Raw genomic sequence first — 27,207 nt, 5'->3', positions numbered from 1 at the left:
TGTCTAAGCTCCCTGAGGGCAAGAATTCGGGGCTGTCTTGTTCCGTGCTCAGCGCAGAGGCTGGCGCGGCACTGAACGAATGCCCATAGTCAAAAATAAAGGGATAGATGGTCCGCTGGGCGAAGGAGCCAGGAACACCCCAGAAGCCCAACTCGCTGAGTTCTCGTCCTTCGAACCCCAGCGCCTCCCACGGTGCCCATGGCCACGGCCCCTTTAAATGTGCGCAGGGACGCCCCGGCCCTCGCCTCCCTGGATCCCTGACCGAGCAGGAAAAAAAAAAAATCCTTCCTCTTCGGGAGCGGAGGAAATGTCTAGGAGGGGGCGGAGGCGCGGCTGCGGCGCAGGCAGAGGCTCAGGCGGAGGCGCGGCGGCCAGAGCGCAGCGCGCCCGGAGCCAGGAGCGGACGCGACGCCCCGCGCTGCCCCAGCCGCCGCCCCCGCGATCGCGCCCCCTCCTCCTCCCGCGGCTGCCCCCGCCCCGCACCCCCGCCCGGCGGCCCCGCCCCGGAGGCTCGCGTCCCGCGCCCCTACTGCCCTGCGCGCCGCGCGGAGTCCGAGGCGCGCCGGGGCCGCGCGGGCGCCAGGGGGTGCGGGCCCCGCGGGGCGGCCGCGGAGGGAGGCAGTGTGCGGAGTCGCACTGGGACCCGCGGACGGACTGACGCGCGGACGGCGGCCCTGGCCCCGCGCGCTGAAGATGAACAGAGCAGGTAGGAGGCCCGGCGACCTTCGGCGCCGAGGCACGAGCGCGAGGGACCCTGGCCGGGCGCTCCAAGTTGGAGCTGCCGGGGCGCCCGGGGCAAGCTGCCCGAAATCCCCTGACCTTCCCGTGCCGCTCTGCCTCGGCCAAAGCGTGCGCGGCTCCGGGGTCCACTCGCCGAGGAGGCTGAGAATCGGGGGCCCCCGTCCGAAGCGCCCTGCCTCGGGGACTTTCTCAGCCTTGGCGAGGCCGCGCCCTTGCCGTGCGCGCCAGTACCCCACTCCCACGGCGGTCTCCGGAGTGACTGTCCCTTCCGCAACGGAGAAAGACGCCCCTTTCGCAAAAGCGACTTGGTCGGGCCCCAAAACCTTTGCCCTCCATTCCCCACAGTCCCGGACAGGTCCTTGCTCATCTATCGGGGCCACACCTGACCCACGGGACCCGTCCGGAGCTCTCCCCGACTCCGGGACCAGTTCCCAGTCCTTCAGTACTTGGCACACAGGAACGAGGATTCCTGCTCCCTTCGCTCCCCATAGACCCGGAGGCTTGGAGCTCACTCTCCAGATGAGCCTATAAAGCCTTAAATTAATCCCCCTATAGCGCACCCCTCCCTCGCAGCGCCCTGGCCGGGGACGTTCATCGTGCCTCTCCTGGGGGACCCAACTCCAAGGGGACACTCCTGGCCGCCGCGCTGAGCCTCTCGAGGTTCCCCCACCCCCAGTCCGTCGTGTTCCTGCTCTATGAATTTGACTCCCTCAGCTCATCCCTGCAGTTCAGAGATTCGGTGAAATCAAAATGTGTTTGAAATCGCAGGGATCCCTCCAGAGTAGTGCCATTTAACGGATTTAGAAAGTGAGACTCGGAGATGGGTGGTGCCTGAAACCCAGTCCTCGGGATTCCCAACTCCATCTACCGGGAGCGCAGAAAGTTCCCTTAAGATGAGAGTTTGCAAGGGAACAGACCCCGATAACTTCATCTGCCTGCCAAGGAGCAATCACCACTCTATTTTCTTTTTCTCGCAGAATTTAGTAGAAGGCAGCCCGCTCCCCGACCAACACCCTTGTCCAAAGCCATACTCCAAAACACACATCCCTAAAGAAACAGGAAGCCACCATTTTGGCTGTCTTGGAACCATATCCTGCTGGTGTGTGTGTGTGTGTGTGTGTGTGTGTGTGTGTGTGTGTGTGTAGGATTTTTTTCTTTTAAAAATCTTTTTAATGAAAAAAAGTCATTGTTTTAGCAGTGAGGTGCAGGCTGCGCGTTCAGACAGTCTGGAAGTGTGGCAGTACCTCCCGTGTCCAGGCCCTGTTACTGCTGGGCATATAGGCACCTGGACAGTTAGTGAGTGTGGGTCACAGAATTGGGGAGCAGGATCGGGGATGCCACTTTTCGGGAATGGAAGAGGTGGCAACAGAGGCCCAGAGCCCAGCCAGCCACTGCTTGGAAAGGGGGTTGCCTCCTGCCTGTGCTGGCATGGCCTGAACAGAGCCAGGCTAGCTTTTTCCTACACTCCTAATAAAACTCACGTTGTAACAATGGTGAGAGCGACTCCAGTTTTCCCACGTTTTCCTGCATGAGGCTTGGGCAGACCCTCCCTTCTCTGAGAATCTGGGGGATGGAATGAGTTGGAATAAACTTAGAAGCAGGTTTGGTCCCAGGAAGTCTTAGTCGTTGTCACTCTTGGTTTCAGCCTTCCTGTAATTTGTCTTCAGTGTAAACCTGGTTCCTTTTTCAATGTGATGGTAATGATACCAGCCTCACATTCAGACCATGCACCATGGTCTGAATTTCCTGATCACATGGCATGGTGGTTCACAGACTCCATAGGGCTGAATCTCAGAACCATCATATGCTTAGTTATGTGACCTTAAGCAGATTATTTAACCTCTCTACACCTCAGTTTCTCTGAAAAACGGGGTTGTTAAGATTAAATAGACTAAAATATATAAGGTGCCTAGAAAAAACAGTGTCTGTCGCATAGCAACCAGTAAATACCAGCTAATATTTATTGGGTACTTACTATGACTTGGTATTGCTTTTAGGTGTTTTACTTCTGTCAGTTTATTTAGTTTTCACGGTCACCTTATGAGGTGAGTACCATTGCCATCCCCATTTTATAGATGGTGAAATTGAGGTGCAGAGATTTTATGGTCACTGGCTTATTGAAGGACTGAGACAAGATTGAAACATAGACTGTCCAGCCCGAGAGCCTGCTTTTTTATCCAGTGCCTAACACGTAGTAGGGGTGTAGGAAATGCTTCCCAGTCGACTTTATTAGACATCATGTCTTGTTATTTTCCTGAACTTCTCAATAGCCCTATGAAAAAACGGGGTATTTCGTCATTTTACCAAAAAGGAAACTGAGGCTCGGAGAGGCAAAATGATGTGCCCAAGATGACAGAGCCGATGTATAGCAGAGCTGGCATGGAAGCGCAGCCTTCCTGAGCCTCTTCCCACGCTGTCCTGTGCTGTCTTGCTGGTAGTGCCCTGTCGTGGATCACTGGACCAGCCTAATAGCAGCCTAATTAGAAATCATCAGGCTTGGCTTGGACATTCCAGCAGGCACCCAGGAATGAAAGTTACATTAAGATGTAATTGGAAGGTGAAATTGGAAGATAATTACTCTTGCAACATATGGTTATGAGACTTCCCGGGGGAGTATAGTGAACTGCAGCTGAAACAGCCTTTGTAACTGAAGATGGGATGTCAGAGGATGTCTTAAGAAGAGCCAGGAGTTTAGAAGGCTGTGGTCGGCCAGAGCAAACCAGACTGACTGTTTGGTCCAGTCCCCTCACTCTACACATGGGGAAACTGAGGCCTGGAAAGGGGAAGGGACTTGCCCAAGATCACATCTCCAGTTAAGGCAGAGCCAGGTGTGAAGATCAGGGCTCCTGGCTCCCCATCCAGTGCTCCTCCCAATACCCCTGCTAATTGAACTTCTACATAGCCGACAAGGGAGAAGCAAGCACGAACATGTGAGTGACAGATATTTAATTAAAATAGAGAGAGAAAATATAAACTGGTACCAGGGGGCTGGCTGGGGATTATTTCTATCACAAGAAGCTGTTAAAAATCTCTTCCTCCTGTCAGTGTGATTCCCCCACCCCCTAGTTAACTCCTGACATCTTGGCTCAAAGGGTGTTTGGAGTTTGAGTCATCCTCAGGCATAGCAAATTGCCAGGAGGCCCTGGGCATTAGTAACTCAGGGTGAGGAGGGACTGACCCCCAGGCTCCGTGATACAAGGAGAGGGAAGGTTCACACCATAGCCTTCTCCAGAGGAACTCAGGAGAGCCCAGAAGGTCCATCAGCTACATCCATGCTGGGTTCTGGACAGCAAATCCAGAGGAGGAAACTGCGGCTCTGATTTAGCCTATAGTTTCGCCCTACCATACCCTAAAGCTCAGCATACCTTAAAGTTCCCTGGAATGCTGTATCCAGGTGGAGCCTGTTTTTTAATTGTGAATATCCTCCTGTCCTTCAACCTACACTCAGTGCTCTCGCTTTTCTGGGTCTTCTGTAGGCAGAATTGCGCTTAGACCCAGATAACATGATGCTGAGGTCAGGAGCTCCATCTGGCTCCCTTTTGTGAGGCGGGTGAGTAGGAGGGGGCAGAGCTGGATGCTCTCATATTCTTGATCTGTTTGCACCCTCATTTCTGCTGGCTGGGGCCCCCAGAGCTCCCTCCTTGGCCCTGCCCTCTTCTCTGTCCTCTGGTTATCTCATCAGGCTCCTGCCTTAACTTCCATCTCTATGATGGTGACCTCTAGTCAGACCTATCTCCAGAAGCCATAGCCTGCTTCACATCTCCAGCTGCTTGACATCTCCACCAGGGTGTATAATAGGTGACTGTGACTGGAGTTTGACCCGTGCAAACTGAAATTCTGGGTTTCCCTCCCCAGCACCTACAGTCTTTCCTGTTCCAGTTGGCAGAAACTTCACCTTCATAGTTGCTCAGACTCAAAACCTTGGTGTCGTTCTTGACTTTTCTCTTTCTTTTACACCCCACATTCATATGGTCAGCAGATCCCCTCAGCTCTCCCTTTCTGTTCAGAATCTGACCTCTTTTCACCTCAGCCTGGTCCAAGCCTCCATCATCTCTTGCTTGGATAATTGCAGGAGTCTCCTCACTGGTCTCCCTGCTTCCTTCCTCACCATTTCAGTTTATTTCAACATATTAGGCAGAATGTGCATGTCCATCTGCCCAAAATCCTGCAGTGGCTTCCCACATCACTCTGGGTCAAAGCCCGAGTCCTGCCATGGTCTACGAGGCCCTGCGTAATCTACACCCTCCTATGATTCCTCTAGCCTCGTCTGCTTCTCCTGCTTGATCACTCGCTCCCCTCCGGCCATGCTGGCCTCTTCACTGTTTCTTGGATGCCAAGTGAGTCCTAGCTTTCCTCACCACTTGCATGTCTTTGCTCACATGTCCTCTCAGTGAAGCCTATGCTGGTCACTCTATCTAACATTGAAAAAAAAAAAATACTTCTAATCATTTTCCATAGACATTATCATCATCCAGCATATGATATGTAATGTACTTACCCTTTCTCTTGCATATCTCCCACCATCTCTTAATACAAGGTCCCTGAGTCTGGGGGCTTTGTTACAATTATTGATGCATCCAAAGAATCTAGATGAGGGCCTGGCACTTAGTTGGCACTCGATCAATATGTATTTAGTGGAATTAGACTAAGAGAAATTGAATGGTAGCAAATTAAAGCTAGTTGTTCACTTTCTGGTCAGTTGGTAGTTCTGAGCCCTGGACCCAGCCTTACGTACTTTTTTTTTTTGAGACGGAGTCTTGCTCTGTTGCCCAGGCTGGAGTGCAGTGGCATGATCTCGGCTCACTGCAAGCTCCGCCTCCCGGGTTCACACCATTCTCCTGCCTCAGCCTCCCAAGCAGCTGGGACTATAGGCGCCCGCCACCATGCCTGGCTAATTTTTTGTATTTTTAGTAGAGACAGGGTTTCACCGTGTTAGCCAGGATGGTCTCGATCTCCTGACCTCGTGATCCGCCCGCCTTGGCCTCCCAAAGTGCTGGGATTATAGGCGTGAGCCACCGCGCCTGGCTTACATACATTTTTTAACTGCCCAGCTGTTTCTGGTCACCCTGGACTTAGTTTCCCTGCATTTTATCCTTCTCTGCCTCACTAGATGCTGGGACCCCTGAGTCTCCATCATAGAGGAAACACTCTGTGGCAAAAAGGGGATAGCAGAGGGTCAGGTGACAACACCAGAAAGCAGGAAACGCAGGTTCTACCACAGCTCTGCTCTGGAGTTGCTGGGTAGCCCCACACCAGTCACTCACTCTCTCTGTGCCTCAGTTTCCTCATCCTTCATTGAGGGTCAGATGAAGCCTTTCTGGTTTTGGCTTGCCTTGATCTCAGAGGGGGTGTGGCTGAAGCACTCTGCGCCTGGGGCTGGGAGCACAGGACAGGTGCTGAGTGTTTGCCATTCCCAGAGGCTCCTGTGGGGAAGGCATTTTCTTGCAGGATCATGCCTCAGACACCCACCATAACCTTTGCCTAGGAGACAGTGCCTGAAGATCAATAGCTTGATTGGATGAAGGACTGGGTGGGAGGGGGTGATGTAGCCAAGGTGATGGTCATTTTTCATGGTCCACCTGTCCCTTTATCACGTCTCATGGCACCCATGTGAAATGCCCACCTGTTAAGGATGAGAAATGAGAGTCCCACCCCTAAAGAATAATTTCACGCCAATGCCTGCCACCCAATGTTGACAGTGTGAAGTTCATATTACGTAGTGTATTGGTGTAGAGCAAGACTTCAACCAAGGGAAGATCTGGGGTAGGCAAAGATGGACTTTATCTGAACAACAGCTATTATTTATTGAGTATTTCTATGTGAAGGCCTGCTATTGAGCCTTTTTTATATATTATGTAGCCTTTAATTTTTAAAACAACCATTGAGGGTAGGTGCTGTGTGGCACCCATTTTACAGATGAAGAAACTGAGGCTGAGTTTCATAGCTGATAAGTAGCAAAGTCAGGATTTGGCCCAGATCAGCCAGGCTCCAAAGGCTCCCTCTGTTACCCCACCCTGACAGGTAGCTGAAGCGTATCATTTTAAGCTCCAATTTTTTGTTTTTCACTAATTTGGATAGATATTTTTCTAAACTAGGACGCACTTGACTGTGTATGGAAACAAGGAGTTTGATAGTCACTATTTCTAGAAGATTCTGGGTCATTGTATGGATGTCGGTGGTTGGCCTGGGCATTGATGTGGATGAAATGGTGTGGATTATAGGTTTGATGCAGTGGCTATTTTAACCTTTAAATCCATTGGCACTGACACCAACTTTGGCTTCAGAAATACTGAAATTGAGGTACCAGTGGTACAGTCCCATGAAGAAGTCTAAACCAGTTAGAGCTGTGCTGCACAGTACGGTAGCCAGCAGCCACATGTGGCTAATGAGCATGTCAAATGTAGCTAGTCTGAATTGAGATGTGCTGCAAATGTGAAATGCATATTCGGTTTGGAACACTTAGTAATAAAAGAATGCCAAACACCTCATTAATACATTTTATATATTGATTACATATTGAAATAATATTTGGATATTTTGAGTCCAATAAAATATATTGTTAAAATTACTTTTATCTTTTTTTTTTTTTTTTTTTTGAGACAGAGTTTTGCTCTTGTCACCCAGACTGGAGTGCAGTGGTTCAATCTCGGCTCATTGCAACCTCTGCCTCCCAGGTTCAAGTGATTCCCCTGCCTCAGCCTCCTGAGTAGCTGAGACTACAGGCATGTGCCACCACACCTGGCTAATTTTTGTGTTTTTAGTAGAGACGGGGTTTCACCATGTTGACCAGGCTGGTCTCGAACTCCTGACCTCAAGTGATCAGCCCGCCTTGGCTTCCGAAAGTGCTGGCATTACATGTATGAGCTACCACACCCAGCCTTGCCCATTTATATTTAACGTGCTTATAAGATAATTTAAAATTACCTATGTAGTGCTATATGTGGCTAACACACCAGGGACAGCCCTGGATTAGAGATTAGTGGTGTTAGGTGCTTCAAGGACAAAAGTGGGCCTAACATGCATGGGAAGAGAAGGGTTTACTGGCAGAGACCTCCTCCTGGCAGTCTGCTTCATCTTCCCTCCTGTTGGGAGCCAGGCTGTTATTTTGAGGCCACTTGTGTCATACCCACGCCTTAGTGGGAATGGAGCTGGGAGATTAGACCATGCTGAAGGGGAAACGTGGGAGTCCTAATCCATGGGTGGCGGGGATCCAGGCAGTGCTTTTGAAGCAGAGATGTTGGGATGGAGATGGATTCTATGCCCGCAGTATGCAAGGGAGCTTAGGGGGCCAGGCAGGTGACAGGGAAGCCAGGGAGGAGGCATGGGCAGTCTTGTGGCAGAGAGATGCTGAAGTTGGCAACCACTCATTTGACCGTTCCCCTTCTCTAGATCCTTCCTATCCTGCAAATCTTAGCTAAAATGCCACCTTCTTCAAGAGGTCTTCCCTGGCCACAGCAGCCCATGCTTCTCTAATTCCTGTTGCATTGTAGTCTGCACCACATCTTTTATTCTGCCATGGTCTAGTAGGTCCTCAGCATCCACGGGGAAGAGACCTTTTGCAGATATCCATGTTGGCAAGTACTATATAATTTCTCCCATGAAATTTGGGTGTAGGCCTGGCTGGACACAGTCCTGAAGCATGCAGATTCCAGACGTGACCCCCAGCAGAAGCACACATCACTATTTCAAACCTCTGGAGTGTCATTCGTGAAGGGATGAGATGGCAGCTCTTCAGTCATAATAGTCCAAGGGTCCCTGGCTCTACCCTCCAGTTATTCTAACTCAACAGTGAGTTCTCAGCAGAGTCTGTCTTCTCTTGACCCTAGGAGACCCTGCTGTCTGCAGTGCTATGTGTGTAGCTAATGGGTACCCAATGGAGTAGCTGTAGAATGGGGGCATGTAAGCTCCATGAGGGCAGCAGGGAGGGTGAGGGCAAGTTCAGCCTTTTCTCATGGTCGCTGGCTCATAGAAAGTGTTTATCAGTAGCTGCTGGATGAATGAATGCACTGACCCGGACACTTCATTTGAGGAGCACAGGATTTCATTTGGTTGATTTTCGTTAGTTGGGCTGTGTGTAGAACAAAGGTCTGTTCACCTTGTTTGCAGAATGAATCTTTAGTGGAAAATCCAGGGATTTTAAAGATTCTGGTGGAGGGTATAAGCCTAACACGAAGCACGGGAGGTGGGCTTCACATGGGCAGATGGAACCATCTGCAGCGTCCCCTGCAAGTGGTGTGTAGGAGACTCTGAATGGAAATAAAGTTAATTGTACTTTTTCTCCTTTTCTCTATTTTTGTCCTCTAGATTCGCCAAAACCACCTGTTGCTCCCAAGCCAAAGACTACCAGTCCACTGACGCCAGTGACTGTGCCCAAATTCCCTTCCTCACCCAGGCCCGATAGTCTTCACAGTCCAAACTCCATGTTCAGGGGTCCGAAGCCCCCCATTGCCCCCAAGCCCAGGCTGACCGCCCCAAACGAGTGGAGAGCCAGTGTGTACCTAAATGACAGCTTGAACAAATGCAGCAACGGGCGGCTGCTCTGTGTAGACAGGGGGCTTGATGAAGGGCCCCGGTCCATCCCGAAGTGCTCTGAGTCAGAGACTGACGAGGATTACATCGTAGTCCCCAGGGCTCCGCTGAGGGAGGATGAACCCAAGGATGTGGGCAGTGCGGGAAATGAAGCCCTGATGTCTCCGGAGGCCTCTGGAGAAGAGGAAGAGGAGCGTGAGGAGGGAGGCGAGGCATGTGGCCTGGAGGGGGCGGGAGCTGGTGAGGATTTGGTGGCCCCTGCTGCTCCAGGGGCAGGAGTGCTGAGCAGGGAGGGTGAGGAAGGCACAGACCTCGCTCCTGAGGATGAAGGGGAGGGCTGCGCTGATGAACCAGGGACACTGGAGCAGGTGTCCGGAAGTGAGGAGGAAGAGAAGCTGGTGCAACCACAAAGGGAGTGCAGCCTGGAGGACAGTGATTCTTGGGCTGGAGAGGGAGTCTTCCAGAGTGACCTCCTGCCTCACATCCACGGAGAGGAGCACGAGCCCCCTGACACCCCCGGCGAGGCAGAGGAGGATGATGAGGAAGGCTGTGCCAGCACAGACCCAGCAGGGGCAGATGAGGCTTTGGATTCTGACAGGCCCATGGAGGACATGGGACAGGATGCTGAGGAAGCCAGCGAGGAGCCCCCTGAGAAGGAGGAGCCGGCCACGGGGATCCAGGAGGCAGAGACGGCCACAGACGGCCCTGAGGTTCTTGAGGAGGGATGTGAAGAGGCTATGGGTGTCACAGGTGGGGAACAGGTCGACCTTGGTGAACCACCTGACCACGAGGAGGAAACCAACCAAGAAGTGGCAGCTGCCACCCAGGAGGACCACGCACAGGATGAGCCCACCGAGGAGAGCTGCCAGATCATCCCTTTTGAGAATGACTGCACAGAGGACTTTGTGACTTCCCTCACAGGAAGCCCCTATGAGTTCTTCCCAACCGAGAGCACCTCTTTTTGCAGCGAGAGCTGTTCTCCTCCTTCTGAATCAGCGGAAGGTTTAGAATCAGAGCAGCCACCAAAGTCGGGGCTGTGTGCGGAGGAGAACCCCGTGGTGGGGCCTTCGTGTGGCTCTGTGCAGGGTGGAGCCGCAGAGGGTCCCATAGCCCCTGATGTGGTGGTCGTACTGGAGGAGGAGGCCTTGGATGATGCACTGGCCAACCCCTATGTGATGGGAGTGGGCCTGCTGGGTCAGGCAGCCCCTGGAGAAGAAGGGCAGGCTGCATCGGACGCCCTGGGTGGTTATGGCTCGAAAGAAGAAATGAACTGTGAGTCAGAGGGTGGCCTGGTCTCTGCGGACAGGAAGAACACCAGCACGAGGACCCGGCCCCACTCTGGGAAGGTGGCTGGCTATGTCCCAGAAACCGTCCCTGAAGAAACCGGACCTGAGGCAGGCTCGTCAGTCCCTGGCATTGGAGGTGCCACAGAGGAAGTGGGAAAGACGCTTTTGTCATTGGAGGGGAAGCCCCTGGAAGCCAGCAGGGCCTTGCCAGCAAAGCCCAGGGCCTTTACTTTATACCCTCGGTCGTTCTCCGTGGAAGGCCAAGAGATTCCGGTCTCCGTGTACCAGGAGCCTGAGGGGTCAGGGCTGGATGACCATAGGATAAAGAGGAAAGAGGACAATCTCTCTCTGTCGTGTGTGATTGGCTCCTCTGGGAGTTTCTCCCAGAGAAACCACCTTCCGTCCAGCGGCACCTCCACGCCTTCTTCCATGGTCGACATCCCACCTCCTTTTGACCTGGCCTGCATCACCAAGAAGCCCATCACAAAGAGCTCTCCCTCGCTCCTGATCGAGAGCGACTCCCCAGACAAGTGCAAGAAGAAGAAGTCATCCTTTAAGCGGTTCCTGGCGCTGACATTTAAGAAGAAGACCGAGAACAAATTGCACGTGGATGTGAACGTGTCTTCCTCTAGGTCCTCTTCAGAATCCAGCTACCACGGGCCTTCCAGGATTCTGGAAGTTGACCGGAGAAGCCTCAGTAACTCCCCTCAGCTTAAGTCTCGGACTGGGAAGCTCCGGGCTTCTGAATCCCCCTCCTCCCTCATCTTTTATAGAGATGGCAAGAGGAAAGGTGTCCCCTTCAGCAGGACGGTGTCCAGAGTGGAGTCCTTCGAAGACCGCTCCCGGCCGCCCTTCCTGCCCTTGCCACTGACCAAGCCACGGTCCATCTCCTTCCCCAGCGCTGACACTTCAGACTATGAGAACATTCCAGCCATGAACTCGGACTATGAGAATATCCAGATTCCACCCCGGAGACCTGCCAGGGCTGGCGCGTTCACAAAGCTGTTTGAAGATCAGAGCAGAGCCCTGTCCACAGCAAACGAAAATGATGGCTACGTGGACATGAGCAGCTTCAACGCCTTTGAGAGCAAACAGCAGAGCGCAGACCAGGACGTGGAAAGGTACCTGACGTTCTTTTTCCTTTCTTGTTCGGCAGCTGTAACTATCCAAGAGGCAGCATGGGTGTGGGGTACAGATGGACTTGCTTTCCAGCCTCAGGCTCTGTTTCTTACTAGCTGTGTTGACTTGGGGTGAGGGGCTTTGTATCTCTGAGCCTCAGTTACTTCATCCGTGAGATGGGACTCATGCTACCTCACGGTAGGGGGTTTAAGAAAATCAGAGTAAGGCTGGGTGCCATGGCTCACGCCTGTAATCCCAGGACTTTGTGAGGCTGAGGCGGGCAGATCATAAGGTCAATAGATTGAGACCATCCTGGTCAACATGGTGAAACTCCGTCTCTACTAAAAATACAAAAATTAGCTGGGCATGGTGGCGTGCGTCTGTAGTCCCAGCTGCTTGGGAGGCTGAGGCAGGATAATCGCTTGAACCTGGGAGGCGGAGGTTGCAGTGAGCCGAGATTGCACCACTGCACTCCAGCCTGGTGACAGAGCGAGACTGTCTCAAAGCAAAAGAAAATCAGAGTAGATATTCTGTGTGAAAGCAGTGTATAAAATGCCAAATATGGTACATGTAAGAGCATTTTTGTTTACATTATTTGGGAGACAGTTCTTATTATCTCCTAGGTAGGTGGCTTTGCTACTCCTCTCTGAGACAGTCACCAAGAGAGAAGATTCTGGAATCTGGCCAAACTAAATATCTTTCACATCAGGAAAATACCCTAAATTCGGATTGATACCTTTTTGTTGAGTAAATATACACTGTATGCAACAGGGAACTAGAAAAGACTATTTAAATGGTTTAAAGAGCTGATGGTGCCCTGAGCTACATTTCTGAATGGAAGTCTTGAAGAGCTACATCCAAGCTTGTTTTTTTTTTTAAATTGATTCACTTTGGAAGTGAGAGTGAGACACCGAAGTTATTGAACAACAGTGGGGGTGTTCTGACCCTACCTTCCCAAGACTGACTGAATGCCCCTCATTGATCATCCCAAGTGGATAATTGCCAAATCTTGCCATTCCTCGTGGAATTGTGGACACAGTTTAAATGGGATGCAGTTTGCCCTAAACTATCTGCACTGTTTGGGGCCACCTGATCTGAATTAACGAAAAACCAAAGTGGTTGTGATTTTAAAAGAAACCCTGTGATTCTTTTCCCTCATGTGCAGAAACTTAAACCAGTCCTACACAGCTGTTGTTGCTAGGAATTCCTAGGCGACCCGCAGTCTTGCCTAGATAAGGATGATTTGCAATTAGCATTAGCTGTTGTTGGAGTAGAGCTGCTAGGAAGTGTTTGCATGGACAATTCTCTTGAGTATTTTTCATGGTTCCCCATCCTGGCTCCATCTTCTCCCTATCCCAAGTCTGGGTAAGGCGATTTATTTATTAGTTCTTTCTAGGATGAAAAGATTTGTTTGCTAGAGCAAAGGTAAACACCAGCACAGCCCGAGGGACTGAGTTTAATTTGGAGAATGTGGACTCGTGCGAGCTGCAAGAGGGGTAGAGAGGCAGAGCCAACAGTTCATTGCATTAATAACAATCGGCATGAGTGGACAAGACCTGGCCCCAGCCGAGTGCCTCCTGGCACTGAGGAAAGCAGAACCAAGCTTTGCAACAATAAACTCTGTGCTGGAAGAGACTGCTCACCTCTAACAGGTGCTTGAAATCCTCCAGCCACAGGGAACCCATCACTTCCAGTGCTGCCTCATCGGGTGCTGGGTACTCTGATCATGAAGAAGAGTTTCTTTCTGACTGAGGCATATACTGTTCCTCTCTAAATCCCTCCCCAACTCATGGTTCTTCTCTCTCAAGCCAGGTGAGGGAGCTTATTTCATCTTTTGTACAACAGCCCTTCAAAAATCAAAATCTGCCTCTGTAGAATCACAGAATTTTGTAGCTGGAGGAAACTTCAGACACAAGTCCTGTTCCAGAAGAGGAAACTGTGACACAGAGAGGAAAAGTCACTTGCGTAAGATCTCTCAGTGAGTTACTGGAGAAATCAGTGTCCAAACCCAGACTTCTTGACTTCTGGATCAGGAATTTGTAGTGAATTATGTGAGGGAATACCAGGTCGGGTTGTGCAGGCTGTGCATCGTACAATCCCAAAGGTAACTTCTTCACCTTTTGGTCTATGTATGGTGCCACCTGGGGTGTGCAGTGCACAGGCTGCTTGGCTATATGTGAAAGACCTGTTGCCTTGATCTGTACTTTGTGCAAAAACAAAACAAAAAGGCCTTTTCATCCAGACAGTTATGACAATAGGGAATAAAATATCTAAGACAATGCTAAAGCTCCTGGATCGTGACTGCTTCCTGTGTGCCAAGCACTGTGCTTGGTGCTTTCTTTGCATTAGCTCACATTTGATGCTACAGCCTAGGGCCTTGGTTGAGTGTCTTGAACTGTTAGACTCTGAATTTCAAAAGCACGGTTGCACCACTCTGATTCTGTTTCGCCAAAGGCCAGACTGACTGGGATAGATCTCCCATGCAGGAACCACATCCTCTTGGACATCAATCAGTGAGCAAAGCTTTCTTCCGCTTTCCTGCATGAAACAGATGAAAGCAAAGGGGAAGAAAAATCCCCACTTTGGGCTGGAGCAGGTCTGGGCAAGGGAGGTTTGAGACTCATATTGCCGAGAGGCATGAGTGACTGCTGAGGGGCTGGGGGACCCTGCTTGTTTGCCTGAATGGGGGCTTTGAGTACAGAGTGGAGGGGGTGCTGCTGATCTGAGACCTGTGCCCAGAGGTACTTGGAGTTGGATGGGATGAGAGGGTGGGGAGGCAGTTCCTTCCTCCTTCTGCTACTTGTCCTGCCCCATACCTTGCTTTAGTGTGAGGATTAGAGGCAGAAGCCAAAATAAATACCCATAGCTCTGACTGAAGGCAGGTCAGTGCACCAGACATGGATTCAAAGCCTAAGGTCCCCGCACTTGTTATGGGACCTTGGAAGAGGCTGGGCCACAGTTTGCCCATCTGTAAAATGGTGAGGTTGGAGCAGTTGTGTATTTCTCGACCTTTCACCTTTCCTGGACTGCATTTACCATTTCCATTATACTGCCTATACTTTGACTTATTATTTTTCTTTAAATCAGCACATCTTTTTTATTTAGAAAAATGTAACGGAAACTTTTTGTCACTATTGGGAAATGGAAAAACAGTATCAGTTGCCATAAATAGAAGGCAATTGTAAAAATAAGATAGAACAGTAAAACAACATGGGTAAAGACTAGCTTGAGGTGATTCCTTGCCAAGGCTGGGAACTGGAAGCCTGGTCTCTTCGTTAAACAGGGAGAGGTGTTAAAGACATGTGTGCGCCACGTGGAGACTTTCTACCTGGCAAAACCAGAAGAATCCAAAAGGACTAAGAACGGAGTAACTCTCTCATGGTGTGATTCAGTGTTATTTAAATCCAAGCCCTTTTTCTACTAAAAGTATCTCCCTTCAAGAAACAGCATATAATAGAATTCAGAGAGCCCTTAGTGACCCTGAAACTGAGTGAGCAGCAGCTCAGGGTCTAATGGATGATTGTAAAGTTTCTTCTGTGTAGTTACTTCCTTTGAGATTTGCACAGATAGTAGCATGTTAGTAGCTATGGTAATATTGTTACCAGTCTTTTATAAAACAAATGTATTACCTGTGTCCATTTTTTCAATGGTATACAAAAGAAAGTTTTATCATTCTTTAGTTTAAAATGTATACCTGGGCTGAGTGCAGTGGCTTATGCCTGTAATCCCAATACTTTGGGAGGCCAAGGCAGGAGGATCATTTGCTTTAGTGTGAGGATTAGAGGCATTTGAAGCCAGAAGTTTGAGACCAGCCTAGACAACATAGTGAGACTCCCATCTCTCTCTCTATATATATATATGTGTGTGTGTGTGTGTGTGTATATATATATAGATGCACACACACACATATATAAATAGCCGGGCACGGTGGTACGCACCTGTAGTCCCAACTGCTCAGGAGGCTGAGGCGGGAGGATCACTTGAGCCAGGAATTTCAGGCTACATTGAGCTGTCATCACGCCACTGCACTCCAGCCTGGGTGACAAAGCAGACCTGATTGAAAAGAAAAATTAAATGAAGTATATCCCTGAAGCATTCTTTTTTCCCTGAATTGACTCTCACTTAAAAAAAAAAAAGTTTTCAGCAGAGGTCTAGTCCAACATCCTTAGTTTCCAGATAGGGTGTCTTAGGTCCTAAGTCACTGACCAATAGTCTTGGCTAGGGGAACCCAATCTTCACTTCTGAATATCCAATAGCACCCTGATATGTTGGTTATACACTAGAAGTTTAATAAATGTATACTGATGAGTTGGTGATTTTGAACTTCACAAGGGGAAAGACATATCATTTATTAAATACCTGTTTTTAGCAACACAGTGCTGGGTGCTTTGTATACAGTCATTACATACCTGTTTTACGCAAAACACGACACAAACTCACTTGTCCTAAATGTCTCATTTAAATCTTCATCATCATATGTTTGTGTGTTACATGATAGCAGTCAGCGTTATACGTCAGCACAGATCCCTGAGGCCACTTTTTCCCAACATTTTGTTATGAAAATGTTCACACTTGTTGAGAAGTTAAGAGTTTTAGTGTGAACGCCCATGTGCCCATCACCCAGATTATACCATGCACATGTTGCTGCACTGGCTTTTTCTCCTCTCTCTCTTCCCCTCTCTGCCCCTCCGTCCTTCTCTCCCTCTCTCCCTCTCCTCTTCTTCCCCCTCCCCCTCTGCCCCTCTCCCCACTGCCCTCACCTATTAGTACATATTGTTCTTGATACATTTATGGTAGCTTTTTCTGTTTACAGATGAGGACACTGTGGCCCGAGGACAGCCTGTGAAAGCACCACGGCTAAGCACATAGGCTTTGGAGCCAAGCTGCCTGGGTATTGGTCTACACTTACTGTCTTTGTGACCTAGAACAAGTTTCTGACCTCTCCGTACCTCAGTGTCCTTATCTGTAAACGGAGATGATCATTGTACCTGCCTTGGAATGTCATTAAGACTACAGGAGTTAATACAGCACATGGTAAAATGATCAGTAAGCATTAGCTGTTACTAAGTGACATGACTGAGGTCACATAGTGGTGGATGCAAGATTTGAGTTTGATTCCTGAGTATGGAATCTGGGAGGGAGAATCTGGTTCCTCTTGTTGTGTATTTCTCTCTGTCTGTCTCTATCTGTCTCTCATACACACCCAACGACTCTTCTGCATGTATTTGACTTAACGTTTAGAGCTTTACATCACATTGGGAAAACCAGGACCATGAATTTGCAAGCTTTTGCCATGGGATGTGGCAGGAACTGTGCCTCTGACTTCTCATGAGATGGGTTCAGGGCTGCAGGCAACATCTGAGCAGTATTGATTTGGAGTCATTAGCTGCCTCATACACCAAAGACAGCAAGGCTAGGGGTTTTATGATTCCATAATCATAGTAAAACTGCCTGTCTCTATTATTATGACTGTAGTTGTTATTTCACTTACAACTTACAGTTGTTAGGTAGGAATTTCCAGTTCCCATTTTCCAGATGAGAAAACAGGCTTGGTGACATGATATGAACTATCTTCTGCCACATGGATGGTAAGTGGCCAAACCAAGGTCAGAACCCAAGTCTGTGCGACTTTCAATCCAATGCTGTTTCCACTACTACCTGTTTCCTGTGGTCGAAAATTGCCACATTTTCTGGTATTCTTAATCCAAACCTGTTGAGTGTCCTGCTTGCAAGAGACAGGGTGGCACAGCCACCCCCAAAGTGTTAACATTGCTTATTGGTCCAAGAGACTCAAGGAAAAGTGAAAGGACACCTTTCTTTCCTGCTGGCTGGTGGGTTTGTCACTCTATTGGCAACTCATCAATACGGCGAGTTTTCCTGGGACTTGCTAATGAGGTACTCAGATGTCTTTCCCTCCTGCAGGCCACTGTGGGGACCCCTGCCCTTGCTTGGCCAGCTGTGCCCGAGGAGCAACCAGGAGTTCTCGGTTTGGAGCATGCCATCTGTTTGGGATGAAATGCTCATTAGGAGAACCTCAGAAGATCCCACCCACCTAGGGCAGCAGCTCATGTGTGCTTGTGCATTGCAGACAGAGCAGTTCAGGATTCTGCTCCACCAGCCCAGGGTTGTTACAGCTTATGGTTGAAATGCAGCTCGAATTACATGCCCAGGAGTTTGTGTTTGGGCCACATTGTGCAGCATGCATATGAGGAGAGGGAGCAGGAAGACCCAGGAGGTGAATGTGTTGGCTCACTGGTGATGGCTGTTTGTGAAATGACTCATTTTGGGCAAGGATTGCATGGAGTGATGTGTGGAAGGACAGAGAGGGGGACCAGGTACCACTGCTGGCCTCAGTGGACTGAGAGTCTTGGGGTAGGAAGAGGACTTAGACCCAAGTCACTGAAATGCAAGGTAGAAAAAGCTCAGGACCCTAAGAGTAGGAGTCCAGAGGTGGGCAGGATGGCTTCATGGACAAAGTGACACTTTAGTAGACACTGCAGGGAAAGTAGGCTTTTGACATGGAGGCAGGAGAAAGAGGAGAGAACATACAAGAAATAGGACTCCAATGAAAATGTCTTCCTTCATTCAGAAGGTACCTCGATACCTTTATTCTGGAAAATAGGTCACATCATCTGCAGACAGGGAGGATGATTCTGTGGAGGAGATGGGGTTGAAAGGCTTAAGGACTAAACACGAACACCATCTCTCTCTCTCGTTTCTGAGTGTAACAGTAGAGCATTGTGAGTGAGCCCAGCCAGCTCCCTCACTCAGTCCGCTAGCATTCCCTGAGTATCTGCTGATTGTCTGCACTGTTCTAGGTAGTAAAGGTACTCAGATCTCTGCCCTCCGGAGTTTTTAGGCTGGCTGAGGAGAAAGATGGATAGAGAGGCAGTGAGAGCCTGGGGTGATAAAGTGATAAAGCTTGGTTAGTGGTATGTCCAGTTGGCTATGGAGTGGGCAGTAGGGGAGCCTTCAGTATCTGTAGGATATTTGAGATGGGTTCTTTTTTTTTTTATTTTGAGATGGAGCCTCACTCTGTTGCCTAGGCTGGAGTGCAATGGCACAATCTTGGCTCATTGCAACCTCTGCCTCCCAGGTTCAAGTGGGGGATTACAGTCTCCCACCACCTTGCCTGGATAATTTTTGTATTTTTAGTAGGGATGGGGTTTCACCATGTTGGCCAGGCTGGTCTTGAGCTCCTGACCTCAGGTAATCCACCTGCCTCGGCCTCCCAAAATGTTGGGATTACAGGTGTGAGCCACCGCACCCGGCTGAGGTGGGTCTTGATGGGGAGCAGGAGTTCATGATGGAGACAGTCCAGGAAGAGAAAAAGCCTGCGTGTGAGTCTGGAGGGTTGAAAGGACCTTGAAGTGTTCAGCTGGAGCTCAGGTGCATGGAGTTGGGAAGGCAGGGCAGGTCCAGCTGAGAATGCCTTGTATATCAGCGTGACAAGTGTGTATGCCATCCCCTGGGCAGGGGGGAGTCCATAGCGATTTTCAGCAGGGGAGTGCCGTTGTGTGGATGATGCATTGTATGGATACTTTGCTGGCAGGGTGGAGAACGGAGGGGATGGAGGGATGGGAAGCCGGGAGATTTGTGAAGAGATGGTTGTAGTGGTCCCCTCAAGAGAGAATGACCAACCTGGGGCTGTGGCTGCGGCCGGGGGAGGAGCGGCGTTCTGCCACCAGGATGTCCACAGCAACCATAGTTCTCCAACGCTGATGAACTCCAGAGCTAGATTGCATCTGCCTTTGCATTTCTCTTTTCATTCTTTTGTCTTTTATAGTCTGGTCCAAATAAAAGATTTGAGTTGGTTTCCAGTAAAGGACACAGCAAGAAATAATAGGAATTCAGTCTTCAAGAGTAAAGGAGACAAGCCAAGCAATAAAGTTGTGGGGAGGTCATTGTATGGGCCATCTAGACCTAGAATAGTGACTGCAATTGCAGTTCTGGAATCTAGCACAAAATCTAGCATAAGCATCCCCTCCTTCCTCCTCCCCACCTGTCAGTGCACCCCCAGAATCCTTAGAATGCATAAATATTTTGTGAGGTGATTCTCTGAGAGTGAAACTTGACTTTTATTTATTTTTTACTACCGTAGACAGCGCTGCAGCAACAAATAACACATCATTGTAAAACCGAGGTGATTTACAGCCTCAGCTATCGATCCTCGGTGGGAATGTGACAGAGTTGCAGCTAAGCCTCCTGCTGACTGGTTCCATTGGTGCTGAGAGCCGCGTGGCTGGATTTTTGGCATATCCTAGCTGTGGTATTCACTGGTATCTTTATATCTGCCTGTAAGCCAGGAGCCTTCTTATTATTATGTTTTTGACAAATGAACTCATGCAGAGCTTTCATTAAGTTTCACTGAAAGGACCGAGAAATGCTATGAAAATTATTATAATCTCAAAACCATCACATCCTAATGCATGTGGCTGTGCTTCTTGTTGCAATTGACTGATGAGAATACTCGGTTTTTAATTTTCTGACTTAAAATAAGACCATCTGCAGCTATTTCTTTTAGCAATAATTTTTAATTAAATGCAATAAAATTTACATGGAAGGACCCTAATAAGAAAATCGTGTCAGGAACACACTCATTGTAACATTACTAGCATGATATTAAGACCCCCAACTATTTTTTTTACCTTGCAGAGCTGTAATGTAGATAAGATCCTGATTAAGTGTTAATCGCAATGTGGTTTTACCTTCATAAAATCAGGGTTTCTCCCTGTAGGAGGTGTGAATATAATTCTCGCTAATAGAAGAGAGTCTTATCGTCGGAGTTCTTCGGTGAAATGTCAGCAGCAGGTCTCTGTGACCAGCTGAGCCCCAGAAGAGGAGTGAAGTCTTTGTTCCAGCTTGAGTCTGGATTTCCTTGAGGTATTTGGGCCTCACTTTCCCCAGCTTTTCAAATGGGGATGAGGCTGTCAGGCATAGGATATAGCCAAAGAGGAAAGCTGTGTTGATAGTCCGTGCATTCCATGAGTACAGATGTATATCGGGTACCTATTCTGAGCTGGGTGCTGCTCTCTGAGCTCCACATGCAGCAGTGAACAGACTCCTTGTGCTGGGGACAGGCAGACAGTAAACAGACTAATAAGTGAACACGATAATTATAGTTTATGGAAAAGAAGAATAAAAAAATCAATGTGATACAAAGTGACTGGTGGAAGACACACTTCAGACAGGGTGATTAGGGAAGGCTTCTCTGAGGAGGTGAACTTGAGTGAAACGTGAAGGATGACCAGACATCCCGAGGGGAAGGGCATTCAAGGCAGAGGGAACAGCAGGGGCAAAGGTCCTTTGTGCTGAGGCTGGAGGCCTTTGTGGGGTTGGTAGAGAGGTAAGGAAGCCATTGTGAGTGGGGTGCAGAAGGCGATGGGAAGTCGGGTAGGCAGGGGCCTTGTGAAAGATGTGGATTTTACTTGAAAGATACGCCATTGGAGAGAAGTGTCACGATCCAAAGATACTTGAATTATCTAAGCACTTCAGATCATTTCTCTGGACTTGTATGTTTAGGGTAAGATCAACAAGTAGTTCAAAACTGTAGCTAAGAGTATTTGCCCTTCCAAGTGGTCCTCAGGGTGTAGAATGGCTTGGATTTAGATCACAGGTCTTCACTGAGCTGCGTGATTTTTAAGCAGCTGGGTCTCAGGCTGCTCTCCCACCTATGACTGCTCTGGAGTGGTTTGGAACCGGTGACGCTGAGGTCTCCCATCCAAGTGCTCTTCCTGGAAGAACATGCTAGTCCAGGGAGCCAAGAGGAGACTGGCCCAGCCACACCAGAGGGATGGTAGGAGGGAATAAGGCTGGGAAGACTCTTGAAAAGGAGTGCGTTTAATTTGGATTTGTACCTCCAGGTGAACTGATTTGATCTGTAAACAGTAGGGAGCTATTGAAAGTTTTAGAGCAAGAGGGGGTGGGAGGTACCAAGATCAGCTAGTACTCTAGTACGATTATTGTCAGCTGTGTGGGGTGATGAAGCCACTACAGAAAGGTGCCTAAACGTCAAGGGGTCAAGGCATGACAACAGGCTTAGCTGCTTCTTCGTCTGTGTAGTGTGGTGGCCTTCCAGCTGTGGCTACAGCACAGTGGCTCAGTGCAGAATAAACCAGAGCTCTGGCTAGTCTGGAACTTCCCAGTATCAGGGTTCTCAGGGTGGTCAGTGGCATTTGGTGGGCGCAGATGGCAGAACCAGAGAGGCAGCATGGCACAGCAAAAAGAGAGAATGACCTCAAGTCCACCTCCACCCTGACCCTGCCCTCTGATCTGAGCCCTGGTTTTCTTACCTGTACAAGTGGTGGCAACGGTCTCTTCATCACTGAGCACCGTGAGGAGTCTGAGAGATAATGCAGACACCAGGGCTGAGTCAGGTTTTCAAAAAGAATATTGTCAATCTTGTACTTTGTGCTGGGAGCTGAGGCAAACAGACACTGCTACATAAGAGGCTTCATAGAGCTCCCCCTGTACCAGGTGCTGTCATAGACCCTTTGTATGTGTTAACTCAGTTCGTCTGAAAAATCACCCTGAGACATAGATGCTGTTTTCTTTGTCTGTACTCAGCAGATCAGGAAACTAGGGTACAAAGAGGTTAAGGTGAGGACTTAAGGTCACGCAGCTGGTCTGCAACAGAGCGAGAATTTTAACCCAGGCAGTTTCCAGCACCCAGGCTCTCAGCTCTGCTGTGCAGTTCCTTCTTTATGTGCCTCATTGCATGCAATTTGCTGAACGTCCCTTTGGGCATAGTTATCCAGTTTTATTTTTTTAATAGAAGAGAAAACAGGTTCAGAGTGGCGACATGACTTTTAAGCCAGTAAGAATGATGGAGCTAGGACCAGAGGGAGGATAGCTAGGACCAGAGGGAGGATGTCTATAGGAATGGTTCTTGCCTCATTCTAGTTCATCCCTTTGAGAGCTTCCTGACTCTCCAGCTGTCAAATAAGGATACACAGTGGAGTATGAATCTTCAGGATGGAAATGTTCTTAATGCAGGTGCTCAGAATTGGACAACCTACAGAGACTGTCCATTTGCCTGAGTCCACATGGCCAGGGAATGATGAAAAACTGTAGAGAGGAAGAACGGCACACACTATTGCAGTAACAAAGGGACAATCTTATGCAGAAGGTTTACACTTCCTTAGATTGCCTGGCTATGCTCAGGAATGGCCCTTGGAGAATTTGTTATCCATGCTTGTAATACTCAGGGTCAGCGGGACAATAAACTCATAATAATTTCTGAGTGACGAATTATTATTAATGTGTTTCATCTGGTTCCCTGAGAATGCCCCAAGACTGTCCAGCCTTCCAGAGATGAAGGCAGCCACTGAGCCATGTGACGAGGGGAATTCTGAGCTTGCATCTAAGAATTGTGGTGCTTCCCTGTGTTGGAGAGGCCTGATCTTTGGCTGTTTTCTGGCAAGATGAGTGTCTCCGAGTTGAGGTTGTTTTTCGGGATGATGTGACTGGTTTCTATGTAAACAGACCCATTCTCTGCATGCACAGGGTTGGGTTAGAGCCCTGGATAGGGCCCAAAATCTCCAGGTGAAGGCATAACCCAAGAACTTGACATTTGAGGCTTTCTTGTAAGATTTTAATTAAGAAAACAAGACACACACACACACACACACACACACACACACACACAACAATTCTTTCTTATAGAATCTGCTCAGGAACCTTAGGTTCTGCTATCCTCTCTTACAGTGAGACTTTCTCGCACTGAGAGGTATGTCCAGCAGGGTTGTCTTGTAAGGTAGTGAGCCTCCCCATCATGCTCGGTAATTAAGCACAAGTGGAAAGGACACCAGAATCTTTCACGAGGCTTGCACAGGCCAGGAAGTTTGAGCTCTTGGGGTCATTTTTGGCTGGCAGATAGCATCCTGAGAAAGCAGGTGGTCCACTATAGATACCATCTCCATGGTCCCTGAAAGGTTTCCAGACCCCAAGGCCGGAGAGGCCCGAGGTGACCAGAGGAAGATCCAGTACCAGCTCTGAGGCCAGTTCCAAAAGGCCTCTCCTGGCACAGTGCAGCAGGGTTTTCATGAAGGATGCCCACTTCATCCAGATCCTCTGAAATGCTGGAAGACACACCTGCCGACAAGGAGCCTCAGAAGGCAGCAGCCCCTGGGTGCTGGTGTGTGAAGTCTGCCTGAGTGTGAAGTCCTGCCCGAGTCAAGGGCCTGGCCAGATTGAAGGGGTGGGAAGGGTGGGTATGCGGTCATCCTTGGGGTTCCCTCCCATACTTAATCTTGGTGGTCTTCTCAGTTTCTGTCGCAATGGGCTCCTTTTTCAAATGAAATCTTACTGGGAACCCCAACATAGAAAGCAAGGGTCTGTTATTATAATTCCCTTTCATAAGTTCAAGTTTTTAACAATAAATAGGGTGTCAATTAATGAGGTTGTCATGGTGAATAGAAGTCTTGAAAATTGGGAGTTGTGGATCGCAATGCTGCTGGAAGAGCCTGCTGAGGGGCGATGATTTTGTGAAGTAGCATATTATGGGAGAATGCATTCTCCAGAGTCAGACGGGTGAGTTCAAATCCCAGCTCTGCCACTTACTAGCTGTGTGTCCTTGGGCAAATTACCTAACCTCTCTGTGCCTCAGTCTTTTCATCTGTTAGAAGAGGGGAAATAACACTAGATAGCTACCTCAAGGAGTTACTGTGAGGATTGAATGAGTTAATGCTTGCAAAGAATTTAGCAAAAGCCTTGTAGTTTGCAAGTGTTCACTGCACTGGAGCCGTTATTACTAACACCATAGCTCTGTCTGTATCCATGAGATTCGAAGTAGACATTTGTGAGTCCTCACTCACAGGAGCCTAGGGTTTCTGAGGAATGCAGTTTGAACACCCTATGTCATCTCACATAGTCTGGGCTTTTAATAAGAGCTATCTGTTGGGTATACATATTTATAAGTCTTTTTTTTTTTTACCAATAATTTAATCAGACGTTTGCAGAACCCTGTGTCACACACAGTAGGGAAGGTGGAAAATGGCTCCTGTTCATTTTTTGTTCTGTTGAGGGAGAGAAGCCACAGGCGGGGCATGTAAAAAGCAGTTTAAGGGGGAAATCGCTTTTGGATCATAAATTCCTGGGTTGTATTTTGTCCCTTGCCTTCTATTTTACAAGAGTGGAAATGAAGTTAACAGTGTAAATGGTGAAAGAAGCAACCTTCAGCAGACCCCGCGATCTGCCACTGCATTATATGTGATATCATTAATCCTCCCAACCGCCGTGCAAGACCAGGATCATCAGCCCCATTTTACAGGCAGGAAAACTGAGGCTCTGAGACATCACATGGCAGAGGAGGCAGACAGTCCGAGATCCCAGAGCACAGAGCAGGCCCCACAAGGCACATGCAAGGACCGAGCGGTGCTTTCTCCCGGCAAGTGTTGCCCCCACCTTAGGAGATGGTGAGCCACTCTCACAGTGGGTGTGCACAGAGAGGCTGGATGAGCAGGGAGGCTGTCCTTCTGTGAGTCAGAAAGCTGGACTACAGGTAGGGTGAGGTGGCTCACACGTGTAATCCCGGTACTTTGGGAGGCTGAGGCGGACAGATCACCTGAGGTCAGGAGTTCGAGACCAGCCTGGCCAACATGGTGAAACCCCGTCTCTGCTAAAAATACAAAATAATTAGCCTCACGTGATGGTGCGTGCCTGTAGTTCCAGCTGCTTGGAAGGCTGAGGCACAAAAATTGCTTGAACTTGGGAGGTGGAAGTTGCAGTGAGCCAAGATCATGCCACTGCACTCCAGCCTAGATGACAGAGTGAGACTCTGTCTTAAAAAAAAAAAAAAAAAAAAAGAGAAAAGGGAAAAAAAAGAAAGCTGCAGTACGAAACCCAGAAAGCTCAGGAGGTCATGAAACCTTAATGTAGCAGCCACATACTTGTGCACTGCACTTTACAGCTTACAAGCTTTTTTATACATATTAGCTCCATTGATTCTCCCAGCGAGCACCCTTTGGAAAAGGGAAGACACCAGTTACAAGCAAAATTTAAGCAAAGACTTGAAGAAGAACAGGGAGAATTCGGGCAGTTACTTTCCTTGCAAGGCCATGGGTGAACCATTTTCTAGAATGCCTCTCAGTTCCTTGACTGTAAAATAGAGATAACAGGTGGTGGCAAGTGTGCAGTGGCTAAGAACCCATCCAGTTGCTTGCTGCAGGGTCTGGCCTGCAGAAGGTCCTCAGCGAAGGTTCTTAGTAATTGTTATTTTGATTGTACCTGATATGAAGAAGGGATCAGAGGAGGGCAGGAAAAGGGGCCTCTGAAAGACTGAGGGTCTGGGAAATACCAGGGAAGGGGCAGAGATGAAGAGCAGAAATGAACTTGAGGCTCCAGAGTGCTGTCCAGGATCACACAGCTGGCAAGTGGCAGAGTCAGACTTAGAACCCAGGGGCATGTGCTGTGAAGCCTCCATGCCATGTGTTCCACAAGGAGCCATGGTGAGATCACAGAGACCCTGGGGCTGAGCTGGGTCAGGGCGTGGCAGGCCATGACCCCAGCCCTGCTCTGAGGGATAACGAGAGAAGGATGATGTCATACGGCAAGAGATTGTTCTGGGCCACGCTCCCCGCCCGGGAAGCTCCTTGTTAGATGCTGCATCTGGTTTCCAGGGAGGTCCCTGGTCCAAGCCCAAGTTTGCTTGCCGGCCGGAGGCCAGAGGTCAAGGCTGGGTTCAGAGCTGCAGAATGAGTCAATGGCTTAGCGGCATCAGAGAGCTTAGGCAGCTGCTCATCCTCTGGGGTGAGGAGACCTGCCTGGTCCTCAAACCCAAATGGTCTCCAGACTCCAGGAGGCCCTGAAGTCTCCATTCAGCAACACCGTGAGTGAGGAGAGTTCATGCTTTGCCAGCCTTTGCCTGACTTTTGAATTTTCTTTGGCTCTCCTGTGTTCCCCAGCCTTGAGGGTGGGAGGTTCAAGATTCTACCCAGCCTGTCTGAACTCCCTCATTTACAGAGGAGAAATGTGAGGCCAAGGGGGGAAGAGAGAAGTGCTGGGACTTGGTTCCTTGCATAGCCAAGTGGCCACCCTCAGAAAGGCCCAGGGGAGAGAGAGAGGCAGACCCCAATTGCTGATGAGATGTGATTAAAATAAATATGATAGGAAAGTGAGCAATATTCTGGCAGCACAGAAGGAGTAGCCACGTGCTTTGAAGAAAAGGCCTCCCTGAGGCACTCACAATGTTAACATGGACATTTGAGCAGGGCTCAAAGGGCGAGTAAGAATTTGCAAACTGAAGAAGAGAAGAAAGGACATTCCAAATGGAAGGGACGGTGGGGACCACATGCACAGAAGCACCTGGGCATAAGGGACTTAGGGTGCACCAAGACCAAGGACACACGCACAGCGCTCAGACTGTTTGCAGCAGGGAGGGACAGAAAGAAGGTGAGAGTTCAAGCCCCAAGCTTGCGGGTCTGAAGTGCAGAGAGTCAAAACAGAGGCTGAGAGTGTTCCGTCAGCGGCTCAGCGGTGGGGCCAAGACTCCCAGCCTGGTGCCCTTCGTGCCTTTGCCATCTTTATCGGCCTG

At 49.2% G+C, this 27,207-nt stretch overlaps 1 protein-coding gene across 1 annotated transcript in view; it reads left to right on the top strand.

The window, feature by feature from the left end:
* Nucleotides 1-548: 548 nt before the first annotated feature.
* The window catches only part of FGD5 (FYVE, RhoGEF and PH domain containing 5), a 122,372-nt gene continuing 95,713 nt past the window's right edge, over nt 549-27,207 (top strand). Inside the window, exons 1-2 of the mRNA XM_007985334.3 lie at nt 549-706; nt 9,046-11,677. Coding sequence (XP_007983525.3) covers nt 694-706; nt 9,046-11,677 — 2,645 coding nt within the window. The 5' untranslated portion in view covers nt 549-693. The remainder of the gene's footprint in view (nt 707-9,045; nt 11,678-27,207) is intronic.

The sequence above is a fragment of the Chlorocebus sabaeus genome, chromosome 22 (assembly GCF_047675955.1).
Source record: "Chlorocebus sabaeus isolate Y175 chromosome 22, mChlSab1.0.hap1, whole genome shotgun sequence".
Classification (NCBI taxonomy): Eukaryota; Metazoa; Chordata; class Mammalia; order Primates; family Cercopithecidae; genus Chlorocebus; species Chlorocebus sabaeus.
Note: the sequence above shows the minus strand (reverse complement) of the source record. Positions and strands in the feature narration are given on the sequence as shown.